A 17450-nucleotide genomic window follows, 5' to 3' on the forward strand; every position below is an offset into this window, starting at 1 on the left:
CCCCTCAGGGGCACGTCGTGAGGAGATGGGGGGCGGGCGGGCAGGCAGCCCCTCTCTTGCGAGACTTCCTGAGGGAGGAGGAAGAGGAGGGGATGGGGAGGGATGCAGAAGGGTGGCGTTTCAGAGGCCGCCGTGGCGCCACAACCACCTCATGCCAGGCTCTTGGGCGGCGTGGGCGAGAGTCTCCCTCCCTCCCTCTCAGGTGGGGAAGGGCCAATGGAACTCCTTGCACCAGGACGACGGCAGCCCCGACGTGCTGCTTAGCATCCCCTCCAACCAGTGCAGCATCTTAATGTAGTGATTTCCCCCTCTGCATCCCTTTCATAACTCTATTTTTATAAATCATTTGTCCATCCATAGTTCAAATTTTTACTACAGGTTTTCTGTCAATCCTACCAATGTATGTCACTCTTTACAATAGCTTTTCAACTAAATTATAAACTTTCCCCATTCTTTATTAAAGAGGTCCTCTTCCTGGTTTCTAATTCTGCCTGTAAGCTTTGCCATCTCGTCGTCGTTCATCGGTTTTGTCTGCCACTCTTCTTTGGTCGCCGTTGTAGACCCTTAGGATCATCTAGTCCCAGGGGCGTAGCATGGGGGGTGCAGGGGGGCCGGCCGCACCGGGCGCAACATCTGGGGGTTAGGGTTAGGGGGCGCAAATTCACGGGTTAGGGGGCACAAATCCACGGCTTACAGGGTGCAAATTACTTGCCTTGCCCCAGGTGCTGACAACCCACGCTACGCCACTGTCTAGTCCAACCCCCTGCAAAACACAGTCAGTGGCAGCCAAAGCAGCATGGCTCCATCAGTGCCAGATTTCTGTATGAGCTAAGCCAAAATCCTTTATTTTGGCTGCTGATCCCTTATTTTCGAGGCTGCTGGTCCCTTATTTTCAAATCTGCAAGTTGACAGCTACGTTCCTTCTGCATTTGCAGAAACACTCTTATTCCGAAGAATAATGCACCAAAGAGAAATCGCGCACGATACAGAGCATATGCTACTCCAATGAAAACAGCACCCTGCAGTTTAATCGGTGATAACCGCAATTGCACCCGCGCGCGCGCACGGATATCTCCATTTGTATGCCGCCCTGCGCGCACCAAGACCGTCGGGCGGTTCGCAGCCAGCAGCCGGCGTCGCTGGGCGGGGCGCCTGGGAGCCTTCCCGCCTCCCTCCGCCGGAGAGGCAGAGAGGCACGGGGCGGGGAAACAGGCTCCGTGAGCGGCCCCTGCCTCTGCCTCCCGTTCCCCGACGGCGGCGGCGGTTCCCGGTCGTCTCCGTCGGAGGGGGAATTGGGCGCCTGTGGCTCGACGTCTCTCTCTCCGCCCGGCGGCCATGCAGCGTCCGGAGGAGCAGCAGCAGCCCTGGGGCGCCTTGGAGCCGTCGGGGCGTCGGGGAGCAGCGGAGCTCGGCGGGCGGAGGCGCCCCTGTCTCTCCGCCGACGGGAGCGTCTCGGCCAGGCGGCCGCCGAGCCGGGCGGCGACGGAGGGCCCTCGCTGCTCTCTCGACGGGGCTCCGGGCGACCTGGCGGAGGAGCTGCGCGAGTTCGACGCCGTGCTGGACGCCTTCTCTCCCGGCGCCCAGGAGCGCCGCTTCCCCGGCGAGGAGCCTCCGGAGTCCCTCTTCCGCCTCGACGGCCAGAGTGAGTCCATCTTCTGTTGCTGCCAGGAGCGAGCTCTTCCCCGAGGGACCCTTGGCCGGCCTTGGGCTCAAGGATCTCTCGGGGATCCTGGGCTCACCTCCTCCCTGTCGCTTTTGCTCGACGGACACGCGTCTGCCCCCCAGAAAGCGCTTGCTTTCTCGAGCGCTTCAGGGGGGAGCTGAAGTCGACACGGTCGTGTGCATGAATGATGGGGATTCAATTGCCCAGAGCAGAAATGGCTCTTGAGTGTCAGCTGAAGTTCCCGGTTCAAGTCCAGCTCTATGCAGCACACAGGGGCTGCTTCACCTGTCATGGGCATTTGAATGTTGGAGCGCTGAATCGTGCTTGCTTAAAATGTGCAGATAGATGTGCAGTCCTGTGAAATTGACTGCTGTTCTCCCTGCCTTGGTAAACAGGAGATGCCCACTCTGAATGGTCATCTATGGACTTAATTTCGGGTTGGCACTTAGCCTCCCCTCCCCATGCATTTGAGAACCGTAGGTATGTTGCCGCTTAGTGTCAGTGTTCTTCTGAAAAAGGTGCTGGCTTGACCTTTATCTGATAGGCTCCCAAAATTGTTTCTTATTTACAAAAAAACAACTCTTTACGACAGATGCGTTTTCTGACAGGTTGCTCAGTGCCATTCATAGCAGAGCCGGGACTTGACTGCTGCACTTGAGAATTAACTGCTCCAAAACATTTGCTTCCAGCAATTTGCTGCTCAAAGCCGTCTGCTTGTTTACTCGACTTGTTCTTAAGAGAGGAATGCTTCTCAAAGCTATTTTTACCTGTCTTGGGACAAAGACACCCCCACCCAACAGAAACAAAAGCGCAGCTTTGTTTTGTGCCTGTGTTTTTCCTGCTGACGATATTTATTGTGATATATCTTGTGTCATTAAAACTCTGGTGGTTGGGAGATCTAGTCCTAAGTCCCTAGAATTCACTGGAATGGACTTGTATAGAAAAGTGCTAAAAATCTCCATGATTGGCCATGGAAGCAGCTAGGGCTGGGCAATATCAACTTTCCAACATCGCAATGTATCACCAGCTAAATAATGTGATCACAGTGATTGTAAAATTGTAGAGTTGCAAGGAACATTAAGGATCATCCATTCAGGTATCGAACCGGCAACCTTGGCGCTGTCAGCACCACGCTCAAACCAGCTGAGATCCATTGTGATGTTGAAAAGGAAGGAGCGTCATTTGGCCCTGTCACCACGTGGCGCTGCCGTGAAACCGCCTCGGCGCCCCCCACTGCCAGCACCCGGCTCAGGGAGGAAGGAGGCAGCTGGAGAAGGAAACTAAGGCGCCACAATATACCTCTGGGTGAAAGTGCCATCGTTCTCGAGCCCTCAAACCAGTCCTGGACAATGGGTTGATACATAGCCCAGGCCTAAAAGTAGCATCTCCACTGTGTTGCATGTGAGGGGCCTCGCAGTATTGAAGTCCTCTAATCCCGAAAAGATAAGCAGGGTACTCCCACCCGTTCTTCAATGGAACGGCAGAGCATCTGGAGGGATCTCTAGAGAATAGGTTTGTTGCAGTTGCTTCAAACCACAGCTGTAAGCTTGTTCCATAAGTGCCAGTTCCTAGGGTCCCAGGTCCCTTCACACGCACCCCAATAAAATATTTGAGGGGGCTGGTCTTGTGGTAGCACCAGGTGACTGACAGATGGGTGACCCTGCCTACCTGTCAAAAGGGACTGTGGGGAACCTAATGGTTTGGGGAAATAGCCATCCAGCCCACTGGCTAGAAATCATTTCCCAGATCTGCAGTGTGGCATAATTTAGCACACACAAAATGAAAATTCAAACATTCTGTTTCTTAAAAAAGAAAACACAAAGCAAATGTGCCGCTGCTGTATGAAGATATTTGGAACCACACAGGCAATATTTGGAAAAAAGACTTCTGTTGCCCTGCCAGCCCGCCTGTCCATCTCTCACAGCTTCCATTCAGACAACTTTTAATACCATCCTTCTTGCTACGATGTCGTTTGACCACAATCATATTCCAAAGAAACAGTGAAAATCCAAATTTAATAATGCCTGAAATATTGCCACAATAAAGCATATGAAATAGGGGCTAAAGCACCATGTCCAGTCTGTTGAGTGGGTAGAACGAGGGAGATCACCAAAGATGGTTGTTGGGTTCTCAAGAAGATGATTTAGCTCTAGGGCAGGGATGGGGGCTTGTGGTCCTTCAGGCCCAGCCAGGGATCATGGGAATTGTAGTCCAGCAACACCTGGAAGGATACAGGGTCTCCATTGTTGTGTATATCCATCTCCTCAGAGTATTGTGGAAGAACGATGTCAATCAACATTTGATGATCTTCTACCAGTCCACAATAGAAAGTGTCTTTCATACTGCATCACGGTGTGGTACTCTGGTTTGACATCAACTGATAGGAAGTGCCTACAGAGGGTGGTGAATATAGCGCAAGATATTATGGGCTGTCCCGTGAATCTGCTGGATGAAATAGCAGAAGAACGTTGCCTCAGGAGAGTGAGGAAAATTCTCAGGGATGATTCACACCCTGGCCGGCACTTTCTTTATCTTCTGCCCTCCGGCAGGAGATATAGAAGCAGGATTAGTCGCACCAACAGGGTAAAGAACAGCTTTTATCCGTTGGCTGTTAGGCTGCTGAATGAAAAGATAACAACAGGGCAACTGACTTTTGGGTTTGGTGGGTGTGCGTCAGTAAATGAGGGGAATTAAGACTAAGAGAGCTGGGTAGGGGGTGCTTGTGTAATCTCACTGTATGCAAGTTGTACAAGTGACAATAAAGTATTTCAATTACGGTATATAAAAAGACAAGTCAGGGTCTGGGTGTGTTTAAACCCTCATCAAATTGGGAGAAGGCAGACTTCTAGTTACATGGACATGCCTTGATTTCTTTCTTGGTATTCTTGAATGGCAGTATCAAGAAACGACAATGACCTTTTGTAAAGAAATCCGAAAGGCGTAGCAGGATTAATAGAGAGGGCCTTTATTCTGTGGAAATGCCCAGATGTCATAACTTGACTGCTTCTCCTCCTTGGCCTTCTGTGACACAAACTGCTAAATTTACAGCCTCTCACAGTCCAGTACTGTTCAAACATCGACTCTCCCTCTTTGAATACAAGTTTATTTCCCTTTTTGTCTCTGTAGCGAAATTGCGGTGCCAAATTCATTACCCCGCCGTTTCCTTGGCAACACTTATGCGAAATGTCAGTGTGGGAGAAGCCAGGCCACAAGAAGACATGCTCTAAAAACACAAATCTGCAGCAACCGCAGTATTAAAAAAAGAAGAAGGCTGCTAGGTGGTATTTTGTCTGTAAACAACTTTTATTGGATGGAACAGCAAGCAACCTTACACATACTCTCTCCTCCGGCTTCCTGCAAATTCATATCGGCTTCTTCTGATCTCTGCTAGCTAGTAGCTTAACCACAAGCCAAGAAAAGCATTCGGCCAGCTCTTTCTACAGATCCTCTCTCTCTCTGTTTTGGGACTGGGGCTGTGACTATACTGTGTCTGTGTAACCATCTGCCTTGCGCAGTGGATCGATAACTGAGAGTCTTGATAGCTAACCTCTCCACTTTGCCTTTGACCTGCCCACTCCATTGTGTGATTGTGATGGGTTCCAGAGCAGGAGGTACTAGGTGTAGGTTCTAGGTGTAACTGCAGCACCAATGTGAGGACCTGCTACCGGCACTGGAGCTCCCATGGCCTTCTAGCCCTTGGGATCAAACAGTGGTCTCTCCTTACACAGCAACCTTTACTTCTTCAATGTAGAATTTGCAGAAGAGTTGAGTGTAGTTATTATAAATGCTCTATATGGCCATTTCCTCTTGTGACCTTCTTTGGAGCAAAGTATAGAAGATGAGTTCATGCGCTTTAAACAGATCTGCGAGCTCAGATTTGTCTAAATCCAATTCTGAACAGACTAAAGACTGTTATGCCTTGGTTTCAGAACCATTAGCTGCAAAAATAATCAGTTAATTTTTACATCAAAACTAATTCCCAGAACTTATTTATCCAGTCACTACTCTGAGGCAATAATAGAGTTTTCCATTTGGGGGGCAAACAGTATTGTCACTGCAACTATCATGTAGAAGGTTAATTCTATATGTTCTTTACTGACTGATTGAGATGTGCAATTTCAGAACAATAGTAGGGAATCTAATATTTTAGACATTAATCTTATAATTATGTTCCAGTACGTATTTCTGTCTCATTTCTATTTCAATATATTCTTTTCTATACGAAGATGAAATGCTTATTGTGCACCAATGTGCTGTGAAACATTGTACAATATTAATCAATAAAAATAATTTAAATTAGTTCAAGCCAAGCCACTGCTGAGTATCAGTAAAATGTGGGCACTTTCGGCAATTTAATCTCCCCAAACCCCAGTTAAAGTAACCCCAAACAACCTGTTGTTACTAAAAACAACTTGCTTTCAGGATACATAGATACTCCCCCCAACTTTTTTTTCATAAAGAAGCAAAATGTCACTAGGACTATTTCATGTCTTGCTCTTTGGTTGTGTACAGTTTTCTTTAAATGCTATGAAATATGGGGGGGCATTAGTAAGACGTCCTTGTGAAATATAAATGGGAGATCTAGGGGTATTTATTAAGTAAGTTAAATTCATACTACATGTTTGTAGTAATTCTTAGCCAGTGGCGTAGCGTGGGGGGTGCAGGGGGGGCCGGCCGCACCGGGCGCAACATCTGGGGGGGCGCGTGCTAATCTAGTGGAAGAGACTCGAGTGCTAAAATCCACGGGTTAGGGGGCACAAATTACTTGCCTTGCCCCGGGTGCTGACAACCCACGCTGGAAGAATAGCTGGGCAGCAGACCTACAGTAGATAAGGAGTACGATCAAAAGAAGGAAGTTGTGCATGATTGTGCAGCATATTGGAATTGGCCAACCCTGTGTGGTTCTCCTGAACCAGGGCGCTTAATGCCTAAGAGCTCCTCCATCTGGAAACGCCTAGTTTATGCCAGCAAGGCTGGTGGGTGTCTGAATCTCTGTGTGTAAATATGCCAGAAGCAGCATGTTCACACTGGAGATGGAGGGAAAAGGTGGTGTTCCAGTAACACATTAATGAGCCAGTCATGGAAAGACTTTCCACTCATGCAGAAAAGTTGATTCCCTTCCCTTCAAACCCTGCAGTCCCAGCTATGGACTTTTGTCGGTGGCCTCATGCGCTCTTCAGGACACACATGGGGCCTGATACTCTACACCAGGGGTTGTTGTTGTTGTTTAGTCGTTTAGTCGTGTCCGACTCTTCGTGACCCCGTGGACCAGAGCACGCCAGGCACTCCTGTCTTCTACTGCCTCCCGCAGTTTGGTCAAACTCATACTGGTAGCTTTGAGAACACTGTCCAACCATCTCGTCCTCTGTCGTCCCCTTCTCCTTGTGGCCTCCATCTTTCCCAACATCAGGGTCTTTTCCAGGGAGTCTTCTCTTCTCATGAGGTGGCCAAAGTATTGGAGCCTCAGCTTCATGATCTGTCCTTCCAGTGAGTACTCAGGGCTAATTTCCTTAAGAATGGATGCGTTTGATCTTCTTGCAGTCCATGGGACACACCAGGGTTAGTCAACATTTTTATACCTACCGCCCACTAATGCATCTTTCTTGATGGTAAAATTTCCTTACCGCCCCCCAGTGCTCGATGGAAGGAGGATTCAGCTTGTGCCGTAGAACCCTCTACCGCCCACCTAGAATCCTGAAATGCCCACTAGTGGGCAGTAGGGACCAGGTTGACAACCCCTGTTCTACACAGACAGCCAGTTGCAGATGCAAAGAGAGTTTGGGTGTCATCTGCACTTGGCCAGGGGTGGGGAACATCTGGCCAGATTTTGCTTGAACTCCACCTCAGATCAGCCCCAGTCAGCATGGCTGGTGGTCAGGGTGGATTGAAGTTGGAGCCCAACAACCTCTGGAGGGCCACAGGTTTGCCCAGCCCAATAATTACCTATTCATGGCACAGATTTCAGTAGGGCGTTGTCAGAACTGGAGCATAACCTTATGAAGGCATGGATTTTGTGGCTTGTATCCTCCTGGAGACTTTGATATTGTGCTGGATTGTAAAATGCTCTGAGGATTTAGCTAGTTCTGCTGACTCTTCTGTCTCAGGTTTGGATGACTACCACTTGATTGGATGTTAGACATAATTTATTCTTGGCTCAACAGCCAAGTTTGGTCTTTCCATGCTTTCATGCTGAATTCAGTCAGTGGAACTCCACCAAAGATGGATTGTGCTTTTGTGGCACAAAGCTATAGGACTAAATCCAACTCGACACAGCTTAGAACTGCATCTGTAGACTTCCATCTCTGAATAATAGAAGGGTGAGTCAACCTTGCCCACCTATTGATGATGACAAGGTCTTGGTATTTTGCTGCAACAAACCTGCAAAGCATGTCTCTGGCAAAAGCACTGGTGTCTTCTATTCCATGTTAGACCATTTTGAATGAGTTTTGTTTTTGTTTGCATAGAGAGATGCTGGTTGCGATGCATACAAAAAACCCCCAGAGGCGTAGCATGGGGAGTCCCACGGGGGCCGTCGCCCCAGTGCGCACCTGTTGAGTAGTTTGTTTAAACGTTAGGGTTCATTATTGTTTCACAGGATGTGTACCACTTTAAAAGCCAGGGTGCATATCCTGACCTAGTTTTTACATCTGTGTAGCGGGTGGTGCTGTGGGTTAAACCACAGAGCCTAGGGCTTGCCGATCAGAAGGTCGGCGGTTCGAATCCCCGTGACAGGGTGAGCTCCCGTTGCTCTGTCCCTGCTCCTGCCAACCTAGCAGTTCAAAAGCACGTCAAAGTGCAAGAAGATAAGTAGGTACCACTGCGGCAGGAAGGTAAACGGCGTTTCCGTTTGCTCTGGCTTCTGTCCCAGTGTCCTGTTGTGCCAGAAGCGATTTAGTCCGGCTGGCCACATGACCCGGAAAGCTTGTGGACAAACACCGGCTCCCTCGGCCTGAAAGCAAGATGAGCGCCACACCCCAGAGTCGCCTTTGACTGAACTTAACCATCCAGGGGTCCTTTACCTTTTACCTCTCTCCTGGGCATCAAAGGATTTCTGTTTGAATCCAAGACTATGGGAGGAACAAGGCCCTTTTGTGGTGTGAAGCCCTCCACTGACGGCTCAGATTGTATATACAGTGGTACCTCAGGTTACATACGCTTCAGGTTACAGACTCCACTAACCCAGAAATATTACCTCAGGTTAAGAACTTTGTTTCAGGATGAGAACAGAAACTGTGCTCCGGCAGCACAGCGGCAGCAGGAGGCCCCATTAGCTAAAGTGTTGCTTCAGGTTAAGAACAGTTTCAGGTTAAGAACGGACCTCCAGAACGAATTAAGTACTTAACCTGAGGTACCACTGTACGTGTAAATAAACCATATATCATTAAGACTCCACAGCGCCTCATTCACAAAGGAAATACAATCCCATGGAATCTTGCACTGCTCGGAAGTTGGACTGGCGTGGAAGAATACGTTTAAGTCAAAGATGCAGGCTGACTTGCTGCTATAACACTAAGGATTAAGGGTTGTCTTCTAGGACACTGGTTTTCCACTCATTAGTGAGGCACGGTCTGACCTAAAGTGGGTTTCAGCAGCACTGCTATCACTGTGTAGATTATACGGTATAAAGTTAAAAATCGGGTCCCACAGTGCATGTCTCGACTAAAGCTGGGTCCCTAGTCAGAAAAAAAGTTGAGTACAGCTGTTCCAGAATAAATGTGTTGTTTAAAAATAATTGCATGGTGATTTCTTCCCTTTTTGCTCTAAAAGGAAACTCTGAGTGTTCTTCCACTGCCCTTTCGACTAGTGTAATAACTAACTGTTGCTTAAGAGGCAGGCAGTCCTGCATGTAAGTAGATCTCTTGAGGTTTCGCTGTAGTCTGGAATAGAAATAACCAGAGCTAACCATGAATTATTTTGCCTGCCAAGGTAAGCATCCATCTTTCTGTACTCCAAACCCTTCATTAAGTAAGTTTTGCTTCAGCCAAAGCAGGCTGAATCTGCTTAGGAACTTGAATCCATGTTCAAAGAACTGGGCTTGACGATACTTTCCTTAGAATTTTTCATAGTCTGGTCCACCAAAGTTAGTGCGACAGGCATCAGGAGTGAGATGCAGGCGAAGGACATGGTTGGGACACTTGGTGCCCACATTCTAGCTGGGGTGATGCTAAATATTAAACGATACATTCCAGGAATCAAATCCCCATGCTAGCACTAGCTGTAGCAGACGCATGGATCCAAGAGGGTTGAAGAGAGAGAGTATAGCCAAAAAGCTAACTTCGGTATGACATGGGACTTGGAACATCAGGGGGCTGGTGTGTAGAGCCGTGCTCCCTTCAGCTGATGACAGTTACAACTTCATCTTCAAGGGCAGCCCCACATGAAGTGCATTGCAGTAGTCTTTAAAAAAAAATCTGCTTTAGATAGTTGAAAAATTCTAATTAGGAAATAATTTTGTAGTCTCAATCAAAGCATCACATAGTGCCAATTTTGCAGTAGTTCATACCAATAAGTTGGATGTGGGTCCCAGTAGACACCAGAGATTTCCCTTATGCTCATGGCTCTTTCCCCTTTCCCTGGAGCCTTTGGAAATAGCCATGCATAATGATAGAAATAGAAGGGGTTACAGGAGGGAGAATAGTATATCCTGAACCTCTATGCAGATGATATGATACGCATGACTCAAATGATGCAGGATACCTTACGAACATTGTCGAAAAACCTGGCGAATTTGAAATATCTGGCTTTTTGGATACATCTGAAATAACGTATTTCAGTATACCCCCAATGATTAAATGTGGCTAAAAGAATGGATAAATATTCCACAATGTCATAAGGATTTCCAGTATGTGGAATCTGGATACCCTGAAACTTGAAGAAATTACATACTTTAAATTGTTCTTTTAGTGAAAATTTTTTTAAAGGGCATGAGTAGATGGAAAAAATTAACAGCTTTAGGAAGAGTTGTGGCGGCACATATTATGATACTTCAGAACTTACTCTTTTTGTTTCAAGTTCTCCCCACCCCTCTCCAAACAGGTAGTTTGAAACAATGGCCCAAAATTATACCTGTTTTTGCATTTCAGAAAAAGTAACCTGAATTGGCCAGCGGAAAATCGGAAAGGGGCAGATGGAGTTTATGTATTATGATGCTTTTCAGCCGAGGCAACTCAGCTTTATTCAGAGAAAGATTGATAAAAAAATGGAGTATGTTGGAGCATGAGATATTACTACACGTGGATTTAGAGGCGTAACCGTTTTGTAAATTGGCATCTACAGCAATACAAAAAATCCATATATAATAAAAGATCAGGACACGGGGGGCAGGATGGAGGGTCGTTTTCCCCCAATGTGCTTCTTACTGTTTCCACTGGAATATCATCCTCAGGTTGTAGATTTACCTTGACAGAAAACCATTTTGTATTGGGAAAAGAAAATTATGTCCAGCAGCCTCACATTTCTCCTCAGTTATCCCTACTAAATATGCGGACAGAAGCTATGAAAGCAACTGTAATGGGGAATTAGAGCTTCTTGTCATCAACATATTGATTTCTGCAGATTGGATAGTTTTAAAATGCTTAAAGTTGTCTCTCCAAGGTAGATTGCGCTGTTGTGGGGTATCCTTCAGGTTCTGCTGAAGTTCATTTACTTATTTTTTATTATTATTAAAAAGAAAATGCTACCCTGAGGAGCAGACTTCCAGGTTACAGCATGGTCCATCTTGCCACCTTTCAAAATGTTGTCTGTCTTGTCTCTGTGTGTTTCATTTTTAAAATACCCAGTTTCATCTTTCATTCTCTACTAGCTTTTGTAGTCCAGCGCCCATATAGCCATAGGAACAAGAAACTTTGAAAAACCCCTCTATATTTTCACCTAATAAATAGCATGATTTCAGGAGTGCTGCTATTATGGGAGCTCAGAATGTGGAAGGGGTGATTAAAAACCAAGTGGAGCAGACAACATGGAGTTGGTTAAATATTTGCCAGTTATCTTAACCTTTTGTTTTCTCTGCCGTGCCATCAGACCACAAAGATCTTGCTCCCTATTGTGATAGGAATTTTGAGGTCTTAGATATATGGTAATGTTCATAAGCGTACCAACCAAGCACGTACACAGATCAGCACAGGAAGAGCGACCTGGAACTATTTTGATTCCTAAACTGAGCAAATGTTTTCTCTGCAAGGTCAAAGTGGGAAACCTCCCCACTGTCTCTTTTCTCACAAATCCTGTCTTAAGGGCACATTTAAGATATGAATAGGGTGTGAGCCTGTGACCAAGTATTTATCATTACAAAAGACTGGCCAGGTTCCCCAGGCAATCCAATCAAGTAACCTGCCAGACAGGAGATCAACAACAACAGGAGAAAACAACATTGAAATTTCTGTTTTAGACTGCCTTTTCTGTGATGTAGGTATGATGTATCTGAGGGGTGGTCTTAGGTTACACCCCTTCTGTGATGTATGTATGATGTTTCTGGGGGTGGTCTTGATCTACAGGGTGGCAATTTCAAAAGTCTTTATAAGACCTTGCATGCCATTTTTCTGGGTCCCTCCTCTTTCCTGCGTGTTAGGGGAGCACCCTGTTGCGACAGATCAATAAAGATCAAGCTTACTAGCTGCTTTGCTTCTCAATATTCTCTGGTTGGCCTCTGTTATCTTCTTCTACCAATAGGAAACCTATGTAAGGACACTATATGGGCTCTTGGATACCCCATAAGGAAAAAAGGGCATTTTTTGTTATACTATCGAATGGCACGAAGGCAGAAGTTTGTTTTCAGCACATCCAAGCTACATCAGATCTAATCAGCCTGGGCAGCGCATGCTTTCATGTGTCTGGCCAAAAGCACACAAATGCACACGGATCAATTAGATTCCTATTTTAATAGACACTCAGATGGAGGGGAGCTTTTCAGCCCCTTAAAATCCTCAGCCTGTTTCTAGACCTGTACTTCTGTGGGCATGGAGCCCGTAATAGCCATTTACATAGGGGCCTGGAGAGGTTTGGGGGAAAGTCTCAGCCTTGTTAGTGAACAGGGGCTTTATGCAAACCTCTCCGAACTGCACGAAGGATGAACAGAAGTGTAAATAAACCCACATACTGTAGCTAGTTGTGTTGGGTTCAGTGGGATGTCTGCTGCATGCAAGAGTACATTAAATATTTTCACCCACTTGCCCACCTAGCCTATTTAGAAGAAGCAAGCAAGCCGACAGCAGAAGAAACCTTTTTATGAGCTGCTGCGCATCAACCACAGCCAAAGAGGCAGAGAGCAGCTGGTAGAGACAGAAGGAGCATTAAGACTGAAGCACAAAAGTCAAACAGCATTAAATCTTGAGAACGCCTTCGAAGCCACGCTGCCATTGTCGGCTGCTGCCATTGTCCTGAAACGTCTTGTGATTTACCGTGGTCGTTTCAAACCTTGCAGTCAGTTCTGCCTTTCAGATAAGCCGAAGGAACAATCCCCGTGCTAATTTTGCCTTTTCAAGCATTCCAAATAGCTTCTCAGGTAGAAATCCATCTAGCTGCAGATCAGAATCTCTCGGGGGGGGGGGGGTGACATTGTGGGTGCGTAGAGGAAGCTTATCATCTCACAATAAGTGCATGGCTTCTCATCGCTTGAGAATTCAAACATTGTTCCTCCAGGTAATTTCACTGTTGCATTTCATAGAATCAGAGAGCTGTAAGGGAACCCAGTGGCGTGGGGGGTGCAGGGGGGAGCTGGCCGCACTGGGCGCAACATCTGGGTTAGGGTTAGGGGGTGCAAATCCATGGGTTAGGGGGCGCAAATTACTTGCCTTGCCCCGGGTGCTGACAACCCACGCTACGCTACTGAGGGAACCCCCCCCCCCCAAGGACCTTCTAAGTCCAAGACTCTGGAACGCAAGAACCACAGCCAAATAATCCCTGACAGATGGACTCTTAACTTCTGTTCAAAAACCTCCAGTGAAGAAGATTGCACAACCTTCCAGCTGGCTCGGGTGACAGTTGCTGTCAGATGAGAAAGGAGAGGAGGATGTGGGGGCAGCCTGAGAGGGCGGGGGCTTCCTTTGCCTTTAGAGGCAGGCAGTGGCGTAGCGTGGGTTGTCAGCACCCGGGGCAAGGCAAGTAATTTGCACCCCCTAACCCGTGGATTTGCGTCCCCTAACCCTAACCCCCAGATGTTGCGCCCAGTGCGGCCGGGCCCCCCTGCACCCCCAACGCTACGCCATTGGAGGCAGGTCTACTGGCTCACTCTCCTGCCCCATCCACAGAAGCAGCCATATTTCCTAGCAAGCTGGGAGACGAGGCTGCACAGCTGGAGGAGCAATGAGAACCAGAGGAGTTGACCGCCCCCCCGCCACCAATAACTTGCCACTGCTTCTGCCACGGGCAACAGACGCACACTTTTGAACGCACCCATCTCAGAGGGAGTTTTGCGACTGAACACACCACCTTACCTTTAAAGCCGGGGTCTTCTCAGTGATGGCTCCGACCTGGTGGAATGCTCTGTCCCATGAGACCAGGGCCCTTCAGGATTTAACCTCCTTCCGCCGGGCCTGTAAGGTAGAGCTATTCCGCCTGGCCTTTAATTTGAATCCAGCCTGATCTTTTATTTCCCTTCCCTTCCCTCCCCCTCCCCTTTTATGAAGATTACCCGCTCTGAGACCCCACAGCTAATTCTCCCCTGGCCTCCTCGCTGGCCCAAGTAGGACTAATTCAGCCAGCTAGCCTTGCTGATTATCTAATATTTATTAGATGAATTTCCCCTAAATTGATTTTTGAACATTGAATTTTATTGTTATTCATGTTTTTGTACTGTATTTTATGCTGCTTTTACAATTAAGTGTTTTAAATTTGTTGTTAGCAGCCCTGAGCCCAGTTTTTGAACTGGAAAGGGTGGGGTATAAATATTATTATTATTATTATTTGTGACATTTATCCCATCTTGGAACCCTGATGCCATTCTTGTCGTCTATAGCTGCGCCTCAGACTATCTGTCACTGATTTCGTTCGTTGCAGGCTGTGAATAAAGCTCACTCACTCCCCCTTTTTTTTTACACGTAAGAGCCTCTGTTGAAGATTTGGGACAGGAGCTAGGATAAACACAGAGAGAGTTTAACTGTGAAACCCTTCAGAAATTTGTTGCTTCTTTTTTCTCATTTATTTGGGGTGGTGGTGAAGGGACTTTAATCAGCTCTCATTGATTAAGTCTACGGGGTAATCAAATTTTGCAGCACTAGCAGAATGGCATGGGTATAGTCATTCGTTCTCTCTCTGGTGGTGGGAGGGGGCTGAGGAAGGGGGCTACTGCTGCTACAGATTTTCCTGCCCTAAATGCTTGATATGTTTTTGTTGCAGGTGCAGATTCACTCTGCAGAAATAGTTTCGGTTTCAGTCACGGAAAGCTAAATTCCCCAGCGCTGTCTCCTCCAGCTGTGTCTACTCCAACAATAGCTTCTCGCAAAGGTAATACAATTCTGAATAGCACAGGTGCGTTTATAAGCAAACGTTTATGCTGAGCATCCATGTATCTTATCCTGTGTTGTAGAGATAATCCACCATCACCCCTCAAACTCCTGGATTGACTTGATTAAGCTCCCACTGTGAGGAGGAAGATCACCATGAGCTCAGAGACTGGACATCAGAGTGTGCAGGCTAGAGATGGATTTCTCCTTAGGAACCACCCTCTTTGGCCTCTAAGCTCCCATGCTCAATTTGTTTCCATGCCAAGGCAGAACCTTTAGGATCTATAAAGTAATGGGAAATAAAACTGCATTCACTGCAGTAAAGTGTGCATAGAAATGCATATATAGCATTAGTGAAAATAACGTACAAAAATTCATTATATTTTGAAAAATTACTTTGCAAAAATGTTGATACTGCATAGACTTGTGCATATTAGGACAAATTAGTGGGTGGGATGTTTTAATGTTATGTTCTTTGCTAGGTTTTGATGGATGGATGTAGTTGCTTTCTAAATTTTGTAAGTTACTTTGGGTTGCCTGTGAATAATTTCTCAAGTGGCATTAGAACTCTGGAAAACTCATGAATTTGTGTCTTTAAATGTTCGTTGTTATTTATTTAGACATGCACCATAAAGCACCATATCAATCTTGGGCTTGTTTTTCCAGGAAAGCTTGGAGACACAAAAGAATTAGAAGATTTTATCGCTGATCTTGATAGGACCTTGGCAAGTAAGTCAGGCTAATGGGCAACTAGACTCAAATTCATTTATTGCAGATGGCTGGGGACGGATGGCTGCAGCCTCACCACTCAGATCCTGGGCATGAATACCAGGGGAAAACCGGAACCTACTTTAGACAGCTGAGGCAAACCACAAAATGGCGTCTGTCTGCCAGGGAAGAAGGGGCGAGCGAAGATCTACATCGGAAACAAGGGCGAAATCCAACCAACCTTACTCAACAGTTGAAGTGGGAATCAGAGGTTGCTGCAGGGGGAAAGGGACCTGCTCTGAATCACTCTGGGTGTGTGCAGAGCCCAGGAGATCCCAGAGGGCAGCCCTTGCCATTTCCTTCCTAAGCATGGGAGGAGACCCCCAGTACCTGCTATTCATTGAGAGGCCACTATAGAGGCGGCCTTGGGGGGGAGGCAGGCTGAGCAGGAGGCAGGTCTGACCGACCCCCCCAAAAGTGGCGCCACAGCCATTGCTGTCACCATGGCAGCAGCGAGGAATGCATCACACCGGATCTGCTCCTATGGATTCTGCCACCTGAGGCCAATTGCCTCACTTGGTCTCATGGGTGAGCCGGCCCTCGCCTACTTGTCCCCATTGCATCCTCAGCTTGGCCATAAGGGCTGGAGTGACTACTCCTTGTTGGTATAACTTGTGAACCTTCCCAGCAACGGTGTGTGACCTTAGTGAGGTTATCCTGCTGTCGTAGAGGTTTAGGTTAACTGACCCCCAAAATACATTTGAGTCCATGACAGCAAGCCATTTTAATACCTGCCCTGCCTTATGTTCTTATAGATATGTGAAACAACTGTTTTTGCATGAAACTGGCCTACAAAAGGATGAGGCTGAGTCTGGGCGGATCCTGTTCCGTACGACGAAGAAACAGACGGAGACCCTCATCTCCCAAGCGTGCAACCTGCCATCTGCTCTTCCACTTTTAACCGTGACGACTCTTGTAACTTTCTCTTCAAATAACAAATTTGCTGATGCCATACTTTTTCATAAGATATAGCTTAACATTAATTTAAAAGAGCTGACAAAAAGGTTTGTAATTTTATATAGCTAATGTAAATGCTTTTTTTTTTTTTGGTTAAATATATTTTTGTATGCAAATAAAATATGAACTTGATTTTTTTGTTTTGGTTTTGAAAAAGGGGGCTGTCCGCTATTTGACACTTTCATCCCATTCTTTGAGAAGCTTACAGCCGTTAACTTGGGCACAGATCAGTGTGGTTCTAGTTCACCCTGTGCCCATTGGCTTGCAAGGATTCCATCTTGCATTAGATAGCACGCTGGCTGGCTTGCTGGCACAATTCTGCCTCTCTTTCTCAGTGCCCATTTACAGTGACGAGAGGCATACTCATCTGATATGACAGACATGGATGGGAGTGACAGAGCTGTAGCAACTGAGCTTCTATTGAGCATCAAAACAATGGGAACGCTCGGCTGGCGTACGTACGGTAGTCTGTGAAGCCAGATCTCTTGCATTCGGTCTGGTTTCATAAGGAATACCTCCCCCTCCCGGCATCTTTCCTGACCCCATTTTAATTAATGTAGACATTCATTTCAGTAAAAGCAACATTGCGTGTTGCGCAGTCTTTCAATATTTGGTTACTCGTG

General features: G+C 46.8%; 1 protein-coding gene across 1 annotated transcript; it reads left to right on the forward strand.

Moving 5' to 3' along the window:
* Positions 1 to 1183: 1183 nt before the first annotated feature.
* Positions 1184 to 16959, forward strand: RGCC (regulator of cell cycle). The gene is made up of 4 exons (XM_083748499.1): positions 1184 to 1642; positions 14996 to 15103; positions 15769 to 15831; positions 16626 to 16959. Exons 1-4 carry the CDS (start codon positions 1336 to 1338, stop codon positions 16631 to 16633), a joined length of 486 nt encoding a protein of 161 aa, XP_083604625.1. The 5' UTR covers positions 1184 to 1335; the 3' UTR covers positions 16634 to 16959.
* Positions 16960 to 17450: the final 491 nt, after the last annotated feature.

The sequence above is a fragment of the Podarcis gaigeae genome (assembly GCF_964106915.1).
Source record: "Podarcis gaigeae genome assembly, chromosome: 7".
Classification (NCBI taxonomy): Eukaryota; Metazoa; Chordata; class Lepidosauria; order Squamata; family Lacertidae; genus Podarcis; species Podarcis gaigeae.

Coding starts and splice junctions, on each gene's coding strand:
- RGCC (XM_083748499.1), top strand. CDS start 1,336: ATGCAGCGTCCGGAGGAGCAGCAGCAGCCCTGGGGCGCCTTGGAGCCG. Junction 1,643..14,995: donor CTTCCGCCTCGACGGCCAGA/GTGAGTCCATCT, acceptor TTTTTGTTGCAG/GTGCAGATTCACTCTGCAGA. Junction 15,104..15,768: donor AACAATAGCTTCTCGCAAAG/GTAATACAATTC, acceptor TTGTTTTTCCAG/GAAAGCTTGGAGACACAAAA.